Source organism: Mizuhopecten yessoensis, unplaced genomic scaffold, assembly GCF_002113885.1.
Source record: "Mizuhopecten yessoensis strain PY_sf001 unplaced genomic scaffold, ASM211388v2 scaffold1171, whole genome shotgun sequence".
Taxonomy (NCBI): domain Eukaryota; kingdom Metazoa; phylum Mollusca; class Bivalvia; order Pectinida; family Pectinidae; genus Mizuhopecten; species Mizuhopecten yessoensis.
In genome coordinates, this window is record NW_018403913.1 from 541,382 (window position 1) to 554,122 (window position 12,741).

At 35.7% G+C, this 12,741-nt stretch overlaps 1 protein-coding gene across 8 annotated transcripts in view; it reads right to left on the reverse strand.

Moving 5' to 3' along the window:
- LOC110457894 (F-box/LRR-repeat protein 13-like) overlaps nucleotides 1-12,741 on the reverse strand; it is a 36,432-nt gene that overhangs the window by 3,243 nt on the left and 20,448 nt on the right. For 6 of the 8 annotated variants that reach the window (XM_021509393.1, XM_021509384.1, XM_021509352.1 and 3 more), the window contains 9 exons: nucleotides 12,184-12,195; nucleotides 6,176-6,338; nucleotides 5,398-5,498; nucleotides 5,085-5,214; nucleotides 4,447-4,545; nucleotides 2,583-2,703; nucleotides 1,988-2,150; nucleotides 1,499-1,615; nucleotides 105-231 (listed from right to left, as the gene is read on the reverse strand). In XM_021509393.1, the coding sequence (XP_021365068.1) occupies nucleotides 105-231; nucleotides 1,499-1,615; nucleotides 1,988-2,150; nucleotides 2,583-2,703; nucleotides 4,447-4,545; nucleotides 5,085-5,214; nucleotides 5,398-5,498; nucleotides 6,176-6,338; nucleotides 12,184-12,195 (1,033 nt within the window). The remainder of the gene's footprint in view (nucleotides 1-104; nucleotides 232-1,498; nucleotides 1,616-1,987; nucleotides 2,151-2,582; nucleotides 2,704-4,446; nucleotides 4,546-5,084; nucleotides 5,215-5,397; nucleotides 5,499-6,175; nucleotides 6,339-12,183; nucleotides 12,196-12,741) is intronic. The other 2 variants (XM_021509400.1, XM_021509359.1) reach the window with 1 other exon arrangement.

A 12,741-nucleotide genomic window follows, 5' to 3' on the forward strand; every position in this document is an offset into this window, starting at 1 on the left:
ATATCTTATACATTGATGACAGAACACATTATGATATAAATAGGAACTCTTTGACTGCCTTTATATGTATAATTCTTGCTTTAAATGGTATGATTTGCCCTTACATTATCGCCACAGTTACAGCCGGTCAGGTCTATGGAGGTAAGACTGTGTATCTGACCAAGCAGTTCCACTCCCGCCTCTGCTATGTGTTCACAGTAACACACACTCAGGTGTGTCAGCGAATGGCACCTAAACACCAAACACAAGCACATTTTTAATTCTTCTGTGACACCTAAACACCAAACACAAGCACATTCTTAATTCTTCTGTGGCACCTAAACACCAAACACAAGCACATTCTTAAACCTTCTGTGGCACCTAAGAACCAAACACAAGCACATTCTTAAATCTTCTGTGGCACCTAGCTAAGCACCAAACACAAGCACATTCTTAAACCTTCTGTGGCACCTAAGTACCAAACACAAGCACATTCTTAAATCTTCTGTGGCACCTAAACGACAAACACAAGAATATTCTTAAATCTTCTGTGGCACCTAAGCACCAAACACAAACTCTTCATCACCCTCATGACTTCTATCACTTGTCAAACAGGCCTAAAAAAACCAACACTAAATTATCTTCATGACTTCTACCAATCTCAGGACACCTGGTGGTTCATATATAATTATTAACCTACGATTACATGTACATATGCAAAAGAAGCTCCTGATATTAATGTATGAGCATATGTACCAAAAGATTGCAAAAATAAGGATTCAATTTTCAAAAGAATCTAGTTCAGAGCAGTTTAGATATCCAAGAACTTTTTTTTTTTAATTCAATATAGCTTGATCAACTTAAAAAGACAGTCTTCATCTTCAGATAGTAACTTTTTCAGTAACTCATGTTTATCACCCTACAGAAACATCCAAGCATTTATTTGGATTATTATTGACCAAATTCTTACATTTCTATGTCAGTATGCATGCTAATCTGTGCGTATCGACAAAATCGGTGATTATTTGTTTAGATCTGTGAATAGTTTTGTGCAAAATTCATGTGAAATGTTTCATTTGATTTTGGATCTAACTAGCTAGATGCCTACACACGAATGGAACAAACGTTTCAGTAATATATGGAGGTAAGAACAAGGACTGTTTACTTTTTTACTTTTTGATTTATTCAACAAATACATTTCATCAGTCATTTCTTTTTTGTTGCCTGCTAGCCTTATCAGCGGAATGTCGCTAAGAGATGAGCTTGATGCCATATTGTTTTAGTTAGAAATGGGGGGTGGCTTAAGTGCAATGGGTGGAGATTAACAGGATTGATCATGATTCTATCGCAAATTAGAACATGGTCTGTATCCAATCAAAACATGCGTTGCAAACGACTCGTGCAACTTAAAACTAAAAAAAATTCGCATTTGCTATATTGCAGAAAATTGGGTTTCAATTTCCCTTACACACTGTGACTATATCAATAGTAACGTAACAGAGAAGACAAGAATACCCACTTCCTGAGGGCGATCAGTGACATATCCCCAACACGAATACAGTTGGTGAGGTTTAGCTCGCGGATCTTCTGTGTGGCTGGCCCCTCCACCAGGCCTTTAACTCCACTGTCTGTCACCCTGAAAGAACACCCAAAATTAGACTCACTAAAGAAAAAGCTACTTATAATACACGTAAATTCTTAAAACATTTATAAGTAAGCTAGACTCTGAGATGTCATAGAGAAGCTTGAAAATGGAAAACAACACAAATTAGATTTCTGAAGCAACATCAAGAATTAGATTTATACTCAATTGAAATTACATAAGAGCAAAGCTATCAACTTGAATCAAACTTGGTAAAAAAAATTGCAGGGAAAAAATGTACAAATATATCTAATTTTTCAGTGATAAATGACTGTTGTATGATTACATTTTATTGTAAAGTTTCAGGAAATATTAGACAAAATTTAAACATAAAATGAAAGTGATAACATCCTGACGACGTCTCACCTGACTACGTCTGCCACGTTACACACGACCAAGTTTTTACAGTTACTAAGGGCCTTCAAGGACAGGTCAGTGAGTTTCTGACAGTCCGCCACATAGATGTGCTCCAGCTGGGTACAGTTCTTCCCAATCACCTTCAGACTCTGGTCAGATATTCTATGGTTACCTGTCAGGGACAATAAATTAATATACAAGTATTAAAGCTGATCAGTGTTTTTCTATGATAACTTTAACATTGTTATCAAGCAAAATTGGGTACACAAATGGAATGGTATTACAAGAAATTTAAACATGTCTGTTTCTATCCTCGATAGAAATCAGAAGGTTGTGGCAAGTTTACAGCAAGCAGTGCTATAGCATACACAATATTTGCCAGAAACTGTAGCCAGAAATGTGCCACCAAGCACTCTCTGGCAAAATTCTGCTTAACATTTTTTTCTTCTATGCAGTTGTTTTTAACTGGCAGTTTTATCACCGGTTTGCCACAAATATACCTGATTCAAACACACGTAAGAATGCAGGAAACTTACTGCAACTCAAAACAAACCTGTTGCGACTCTGTTACAAAAGTCAGTGTCAAAAGAAACATTATACTAACCCTCTATTCGGAGTTTCTTTAGTTTTCCACGTTGGGCTAAACGTCTGAAGGATTCATCAGTAAGCAGCGGAGAGCCCAGTATGGAAATATTTTGTAACTTAAAGCACTTGGCAGTGATGGGCTGGAAAGAAATGTCAATCAGGGTAAAATGAAAGAAATGTCAATCAGGGTACATTGAAAGAAATGTCAATCAGGGTACATTGAAAGAAATGTCAATCAGGGTACATTGAAAGAAATGTCAATCAGGGTACATTGAAAGAAATGTCAATCAGGGTACATTGAAAGAAATGTCAATCAGGGTACATTGAAAGAAATGTCAATCAGGGTACATTGAAAGAAATGTCAATCAGGGTACATTGAAAGAAATGTCAATCAGGGTACATTGAAAGAAATGTCAATCAGGGTACATTGAAAGAAATGTCAATCAGGGTACATTGAAAGAAATGTCAATCAGGGTACATTGAAAGAAATGTCAATCAGGGTACATTGAAAGAAATGTCAATCAGGGTACATTGAAAGAAATGTCAATCAGGGTACATTGAAAGAAATGTCAATCAGGGTACATTGAAAGAAATGTCAATCAGGGTACATTGAAAGAAATGTCAATCAGGGTACATTGAAAGAAATGTCAATCAGGGTACATTGAAAGAAATGTCAATCAGGGTACATTGAAAGAAATGTCAATCAGGGTACATTGAAAGAAATGTCAATCAGGGTACATTGAAAGAAATGTCAATCAGGGTACATTGAAAGAAATGTCAATCAGGGTACATTGAAAGAAATGTCAATCAGGGTACATTGAAAGAAATGTCAATCAGGGTACATTGAAAGAAATGTCAATCAGGGTACATTGAAAGAAATGTCAATCAGGGTACATTGAAAGAAATGTCAATCAGGGTACATTGAAAGAAATGTCAATCAGGGTACATTGAAAGAAATGTCAATCAGGGTACATTGAAAGAAATGTCAATCAGGGTACATTGAAAGAAATGTCAATCAGGGTACATTGAAAGAAATGTCAATCAGGGTACATTGAAAGAAATGTCAATCAGGGTACATTGAAAGAAATGTCAATCAGGGTACATTGAAAGAAATGTCAATCAGGGTACATTGAAAGAAATGTCAATCAGGGTACATTGAAAGAAATGTCAATCAGGGTACATTGAAAGAAATGTCAATCAGGGTACATTGAAAGAAATGTCAATCAGGGTACATTGAAAGAAATGTCAATCAGGGTACATTGAAAGAAATGTCAATCAGGGTACATTGAAAGAAATGTCAATCAGGGTACATTGAAAGAAATGTCAATCAGGGTACATTGAAAGAAATGTCAATCAGGGTACATTGAAAGAAATGTCAATCAGGGTACATTGAAAGAAATGTCAATCAGGGTACATTGAAAGAAATGTCAATCAGGGTACATTGAAAGAAATGTCAATCAGGGTACATTGAAAGAAATGTCAATCAGGGTACATTGAAAGAAATGTCAATCAGGGTACATTGAAAGAAATGTCAATCAGGGTACATTGAAAGAAACACTGTATGACTGATCTGTATGTTTAAGAATGACACTCACAAATTATACCAATGAATACCTTTTGGTTCATACGTGTCAGTGACATATATGATGAACAAAATGTTGCCAAGCTGTACATCTGAAGTCAGCTAGTTTATCAACCAAACCTTATATCTACATTCTTGTAAATCTAATGGCAATATGTTCTGTGATGAATAGATCTTGAACCTTACACTTGTGTACATCTATTATAACAAAACTTACTGAATGATCATTCACTTTTAAAGGATGTCTTTCACTTATAAACATTAAAAAACTTTATGGACAGCCATATATAAAAATACTTACTTTAAGACAGTCATCATTTAATGTTGCAAAGTCATTGAGGATGAGGGTATGTATGTTTGAACAACCAGAGGCCAGGTTCTGGAAGCCCTCCGGAGTCACCTGGAACAAACATCAAACAATGGGATGTAGAAAAAGTATAAAACAGTTACCAGGTAATATCCTAGGTACAATGTAACAAGCAGTTACTAACAGCAAAGTAACATACATTTACTACTACAGATCTGAAGATGATATATGTTGACGAGGAGATAGGCTTACCTGTAGACAGCCAGAGAGATCCAGGTATTAACAGAAGTACTGAAGATGATATATGTTAATGAGGAGACAGACTTACCTGTAGACAGCCAGAGATATCCAGGTATTTATATAAGTAATGAAGATGATATATGTTAACAAGGAGACAGACTCACCTGTAGACGGCGAGAGATATCCAGGTATTTATAGAAGTACTGAAGATGATATATGTTGACAAGGAGACAGACTTACCTGCAGACAGCCAGAGATATCCAGGTATTTATAGAAGTACTGAAGATGATATATGTTGACGTGGAGACAGACTTACCTGTAGACAGCAAGAGATATCCAGGTATTTATAGAAGTACTGAAGATGATATATGTTGACGTGGAGACAGACCTACCTGCAGACAGCCAGAGAGATCCAGGTATTCCAGCTTCTTATTACTTTTTCCTGATGCCAGATACTGGAGACCCTTGTCTGTGTACTTGCAGCATGAGGCCATACTGAGGAACTGGAGGTTGGCGCAGTACCTATTAGGGGAGTAAGGATGTACAGACAATGACAATAACCTTTTAATGACCAGGGACAGAGTAATACCAAAGATATACATCAGTGTATACAGTCCCACTGAAATGATACGGATACTACCTGACATGCCAGCACAAGTATATGCTCCTACAGATATATAATGTAAGTACATATGGTATACTCACTTTGAAATGGTTCGAAGACTTGCGTCTGTGACACCAGTATGAGAAATATTTAGGTACAACAGAATTTTACATCCTTTGGCAACCACTTTCATGTGTTCATCCTGTCAACAAAAAATCCAGGTTAGATACTCTTCGCTGAAACATTGGTTTACATAAACATTTACGGAAGATCAAGTTTACTTAATTTTCCTGTTTGTTTAAGTCCATAATAAGTGACAGAGGCTGAACTTCATTGAGAGGGGCAATTATTACACTAGTAAACAAGGCTCAAATTTAACAAGGTGTTTACATAAATATAGGCTGAAAATCTATCATGTTACATATTTAGGAGGCACGGTATAGTCCAGTGGTAGGACGCCGGGCTCGTGACCGAAGGGTTGCGGATTCGCGCCACGGCACGGCAATGTGTTGTATCCTTAAGCAAGATACTTTACTCAGCTTATTCCAGTCTACTCAGCTGTAAATGAGTACGTGGTTGGGCAGTGCTAGAATTGTTGAATGCTAGCTGTTTGCGCCGAAATGGCAGCTCCGGCTGTATGCTCCCAAGGGAGTTGAGAAATGTACTGGCTAGTTGCAAAGGCCCTATAATCACCGATAATAATTTGTGAACCGCTTTGAGACGACCTACGAACTAGGTTGTGATAAAGCGGTATATAAGAACCTCAAATTATTATTATTATCATTATTATTTACTATCTAAACTCTATAATACTCAGAGGGATGATAGATTCTTTTTAAAAAAACTTAGTGAAAATAAAAAATATAAATTTATACTCACATTAAGACCCTTACACTCCGAGAGGTTGAGGTCCTGAAGGTTACGACACTCACTAATACTGACAAAGGTGGGCTCAGTGATTTTGACACATCCTCGAAGGTTGAGGTGAATGAGATATGGCCTACACTTAGCCAGGAGGCGGGTAGTTATCTGGTCAGTCACACTGTCACGGATATAAATACAATAATACATTGTCACAGATATAAACACACATGTATAATACATTGTCACAGATATAAACACAATAATACATTGTCACAGATATAAACACACATGTACAAAACATGATTCAACATTGTGTTCTGGTAAGGGAATAGTACAAACGTACTAGGCCCAGAAAATATCAAAGCATATTTTATTATGATCAAATAAAGAATATTCTCCTCTGCTCCTGTTAAAAAATATTCTAACTTCATACACATTCTCTTTATAATTTCCGCTTCATGGTTATATTTTCACTTTCTTGTACATATATTTCCTATTTTTTGGTTTTAGTAAAAACTTAAAGCTGCAAAAATATTTATAATGTAAATTGTTGAAAACAAGTTATCATATTTTTTTTTCTTTTGAAAAAGAGAATACCCTGTAATCAATTAGAAAAAAAATGTAAGGCTTTTCTTCAAAGCAGAACTTAATATACCATTATAGTTATCTACCATACTCTCTTAGTCTACAGTACATTGTATGTATTCAAACAATGCAGGTAACACGTCCTGACCAAGTCTAATTGGCAGTACTACTCCACGTCACCAAACTCTACATTCTACCTCCTCCATTTCAAAGCACTCAGCTACTGTGTACCTAATGACTAAGCTCTCCAGCTACCTTTTTAAAGCATTTCTCCACCAGCACTCAAAGCAAAGTCTTAGTACTAACACAGAAAATCAATCCCAGGACATACTGTTTCTGCAATAAATTTATGATTATTTATGATTTTTTTTTCAATGACGACAGCTTTATTTACTGTGAATAACAATTCTGGTGGTATTTGCTGTTTCTCTTATTGGTAAGCAGAGATGATATTGAATTCTGGTATCTCGTAGACTTTCCTTCAGACAATCACTTATGTTATACACTGTATGCACAATGCATCTGTTTATGTTCGTCTTGTAATTTGAATACTTACAATTTTTTTATTTAAAGCATGACTGCAAAAATTTAGCAGTTTAAAGTATATTTATAAATACCGATGTTGTGTGATATATATTCTTGACCCGTATCTACAGTATAGTAGATGTTCAATACTGATGTTGTGTGATATATAATCTTGACCCGTATCTACAGTATAGTAGATGTTCAATACTGATGTTGTGTGATATATATTCTTGACCCGTATCTACAGTATAGTAGCTGTTCAATACTGATGTTGTGTGATATATTCTTGACCCGTATCTACAGTATAGTAGCTGTTCAATACTGATGTTGTGTGATATATTCTTGACCCGTATCTACAGTATAGTAGCTGTTCAATACTGATGTTGTGTGATATATTCTTGACCCGTATCTACAGTATAGTAGCTGTTCAATACTGATGTTGTGTGATATATTCTTGACCCGTATCTACAGTATAGTAGCTGTTCAATACTGATGTTGTGTGATATATTCTTGACCCGTATCTACAGTATAGTAGCTGTTCAATACTGATGTTGTGTGATATATTCTTGACCCGTATCTACAGTATAGTAGCTGTTCAATACTGATGTTGTGTGATATATTCTTGACCCGTATCTACAGTATAGTAGCTGTTCAATACTGATGTTGTGTGATATATTCTTGACCCGTATCTACAGTATAGTAGCTGTTCAATACTGATGTTGTGTGATATATTCTTGACCCGTATCTACAGTATAGTAGCTGTTCAATACTGATGTTGTGTGATATATTCTTGACCCGTATCTACAGTATAGTAGCTGTTCAATACTGATGTTGTGTGATATATTCTTGACCCGTATCTACAGTATAGTAGCTGTTCAATACTGATGTTGTGTGATATATTCTTGACCCGTATCTACAGTATAGTAGCTGTTCAATACTGATGTTGTGTGATATATTCTTGACCCGTATCTACAGTATAGTAGCTGTTCAATACTGATGTTGTGTGATATATTCTTGACCCGTATCTACAGTATAGTAGCTGTTCAATACTGATGTTGTGTGATATATTCTTGACCCGTATCTACAGTATAGTAGCTGTTCAATACTGATGTTGTGTGATATATTCTTGACCCGTATCTACAGTATAGTAGCTGTTCAATACTGATGTTGTGTGATATATTCTTGACCCGTATCTACAGTATAGTAGCTGTTCAATACTGATGTTGTGTGATATATTCTTGACCCGTATCTACAGTATAGTAGCTGTTCAATACTGATGTTGTGTGATATATTCTTGACCCGTATCTACAGTATAGTAGCTGTTCAATACTGATGTTGTGTGATATATTCTTGACCCGTATCTACAGTATAGTAGCTGTTCAATACTGATGTTGTGTGATATATTCTTGACCCGTATCTACAGTATAGTAGCTGTTCAATACTGATGTTGTGTGATATATTCTTGACCCGTATCTACAGTATAGTAGCTGTTCAATACTGATGTTGTGTGATATATTCTTGACCCGTATCTACAGTATAGTAGCTGTTCAATACTGATGTTGTGTGATATATTCTTGACCCGTATCTACAGTATAGTAGCTGTTCAATACTGATGTTGTGTGATATATTCTTGACCCGTATCTACAGTATAGTAGCTGTTCAATACTGATGTTGTGTGATATATTCTTGACCCGTATCTACAGTATAGTAGCTGTTCAATACTGATGTTGTGTGATATATTCTTGACCCGTATCTACAGTATAGTAGCTGTTCAATACTGATGTTGTGTGATATATTCTTGACCCGTATCTACAGTATAGTAGCTGTTCAATACTGATGTTGTGTGATATATTCTTGACCCGTATCTACAGTATAGTAGCTGTTCAATACTGATGTTGTGTGATATATTCTTGACCCGTATCTACAGTATAGTAGCTGTTCAATACTGATGTTGTGTGATATATTCTTGACCCGTATCTACAGTATAGTAGCTGTTCAATACTGATGTTGTGTGATATATTCTTGACCCGTATCTACAGTATAGTAGCTGTTCAATACTGATGTTGTGTGATATATTCTTGACCCGTATCTACAGTATAGTAGCTGTTCAATACTGATGTTGTGTGATATATTCTTGACCCGTATCTACAGTATAGTAGCTGTTCAATACTGATGTTGTGTGATATATTCTTGACCCGTATCTACAGTATAGTAGCTGTTCAATACTGATGTTGTGTGATATATTCTTGACCCGTATCTACAGTATAGTAGCTGTTCAATACTGATGTTGTGTGATATATTCTTGACCCGTATCTACAGTATAGTAGCTGTTCAATACTGATGTTGTGTGATATATTCTTGACCCGTATCTACAGTATAGTAGCTGTTCAATACTGATGTTGTGTGATATATTCTTGACCCGTATCTACAGTATAGTAGCTGTTCAATACTGATGTTGTGTGATATATTCTTGACCCGTATCTACAGTATAGTAGCTGTTCAATACTGATGTTGTGTGATATATTCTTGACCCGTATCTACAGTATAGTAGCTGTTCAATACTGATGTTGTGTGATATATTCTTGACCCGTATCTACAGTATAGTAGCTGTTCAATACTGATGTTGTGTGATATATTCTTGACCCGTATCTACAGTATAGTAGCTGTTCAATACTGATGTTGTGTGATATATTCTTGACCCGTATCTACAGTATAGTAGCTGTTCAATACTGATGTTGTGTGATATATTCTTGACCCGTATCTACAGTATAGTAGCTGTTCAATACTGATGTTGTGTGATATATTCTTGACCCGTATCTACAGTATAGTAGCTGTTCAATACTGATGTTGTGTGATATATTCTTGACCCGTATCTACAGTATAGTAGCTGTTCAATACTGATGTTGTGTGATATATTCTTGACCCGTATCTACAGTATAGTAGCTGTTCAATACTGATGCTGTGTGATATATTCTTGACCCGTATCTACAGTATAGTAGCTGTTCAATACTGATGTTGTGTGATATATTCTTGACCCGTATCTACAGTATAGTAGCTGTTCAATACTGATGTTGTGTGATATATTCTTGACCCGTATCTACAGTATAGTAGCTGTTCAATACTGATGTTGTGTGATATATTCTTGACCCGTATCTACAGTATAGTAGCTGTTCAATACTGATGTTGTGTGATATATTCTTGACCCGTATCTACAGTATAGTAGCTGTTCAATACTGATGTTGTGTGATATATTCTTGACCCGTATCTACAGTATAGTAGCTGTTCAATACTGATGTTGTGTGATATATTCTTGACCCGTATCTACAGTATAGTAGCTGTTCAATACTGATGTTGTGTGATATATTCTTGACCCGTATCTACAGTATAGTAGCTGTTCAATACTGATGTTGTGTGATATATTCTTGACCCGTATCTACAGTATAGTAGCTGTTCAATACTGATGTTGTGTGATATATTCTTGACCCGTATCTACAGTATAGTAGCTGTTCAATACTGATGTTGTGTGATATATTCTTGACCCGTATCTACAGTATAGTAGCTGTTCAATACTGATGTTGTGTGATATATTCTTGACCCGTATCTACAGTATAGTAGCTGTTCAATACTGATGTTGTGTGATATATTCTTGACCCGTATCTACAGTATAGTAGCTGTTCAATACTGATGTTGTGTGATATATTCTTGACCCGTATCTACAGTATAGTAGCTGTTCAATACTGATGTTGTGTGATATATTCTTGACCCGTATCTACAGTATAGTAGCTGTTCAATACTGATGTTGTGTGATATATTCTTGACCCGTATCTACAGTATAGTAGCTGTTCAATACTGATGTTGTGTGATATATTCTTGACCCGTATCTACAGTATAGTAGCTGTTCAATACTGATGTTGTGTGATATATTCTTGACCCGTATCTACAGTATAGTAGCTGTTCAATACTGATGTTGTGTGATATATTCTTGACCCGTATCTACAGTATAGTAGCTGTTCAATACTGATGTTGTGTGATATATTCTTGACCCGTATCTACAGTATAGTAGCTGTTCAATACTGATGTTGTGTGATATATTCTTGACCCGTATCTACAGTATAGTAGCTGTTCAATACTGATGTTGTGTGATATATTCTTGACCCGTATCTACAGTATAGTAGCTGTTCAATACTGATGTTGTGTGATATATTCTTGACCCGTATCTACAGTATAGTAGCTGTTCAATACTGATGTTGTGTGATATATTCTTGACCCGTATCTACAGTATAGTAGCTGTTCAATACTGATGTTGTGTGATATATTCTTGACCCGTATCTACAGTATAGTAGCTGTTCAATACTGATGTTGTGTGATATATTCTTGACCCGTATCTACAGTATAGTAGCTGTTCAATACTGATGTTGTGTGATATATTCTTGACCCGTATCTACAGTATAGTAGCTGTTCAATACTGATGTTGTGTGATATATTCTTGACCCGTATCTACAGTATAGTAGCTGTTCAATACTGATGTTGTGTGATATATTCTTGACCCGTATCTACAGTATAGTAGCTGTTCAATACTGATGTTGTGTGATATATTCTTGACCCGTATCTACAGTATAGTAGTTGTAATTGTTCAATACTGATGTTGTGTGATATATATTCTTGACCCGTATCTACAGTATAGTAGCTGTTCAATACTGATGTTTTATCTAATTCAGAGTACACTGGATGTCACATGCAAGTTGCATATAATTCTGTGATGATTTCTACAGTATCTCACATTTAAACTTTAAATATACTGTGTATACATTCCAGACAGGCCCTAAAACTCCACAGCAGACATGCAAATCTAGCACTATACCCCTACATAAGCACAGCAACAATAAGCATTCATAATGGTCATCAAAACATACCCATATAGCATTCTGGACGCAGGCAACAAATGCCGTGCACATCACAATGAAAAAGTAAGGTGCACAAAATCAAATAACACTGAAATCATATGTACTGCACACAAACACACATATAAGGTGGGGCACACAAACCCATACAAGTATACATTATATATGGCGTAGCAGTAACACAAACACACTTACATGAGGGCACATGAACACATGTACATTATATAGGGTGGGGCACACATACATGTTTGGACACAAAACAGATATATATCAACATAAGTTGATAAGTTAACATCTTGATAACTGACTCAAAATCTTCTTGCATTTACAAAAATCAATCTGTTTTTAACTAAAAATTGCAGAAATATTGATAATAATTTTGACTTAATAATTCAACATTTTACATTAGTCCTTAGAACTGTCTGACCTCTGACCTTACACCTACAGGTATTGACATCAATGACAACAACTTGCAAAGGATATATTACAAAAAAAATAACAAACAAAGGAGAAATGAGGAAAAAAAACCCCAGAGGAAATCCCTTTTTTAATCTGTTACTGAGCAGCTTA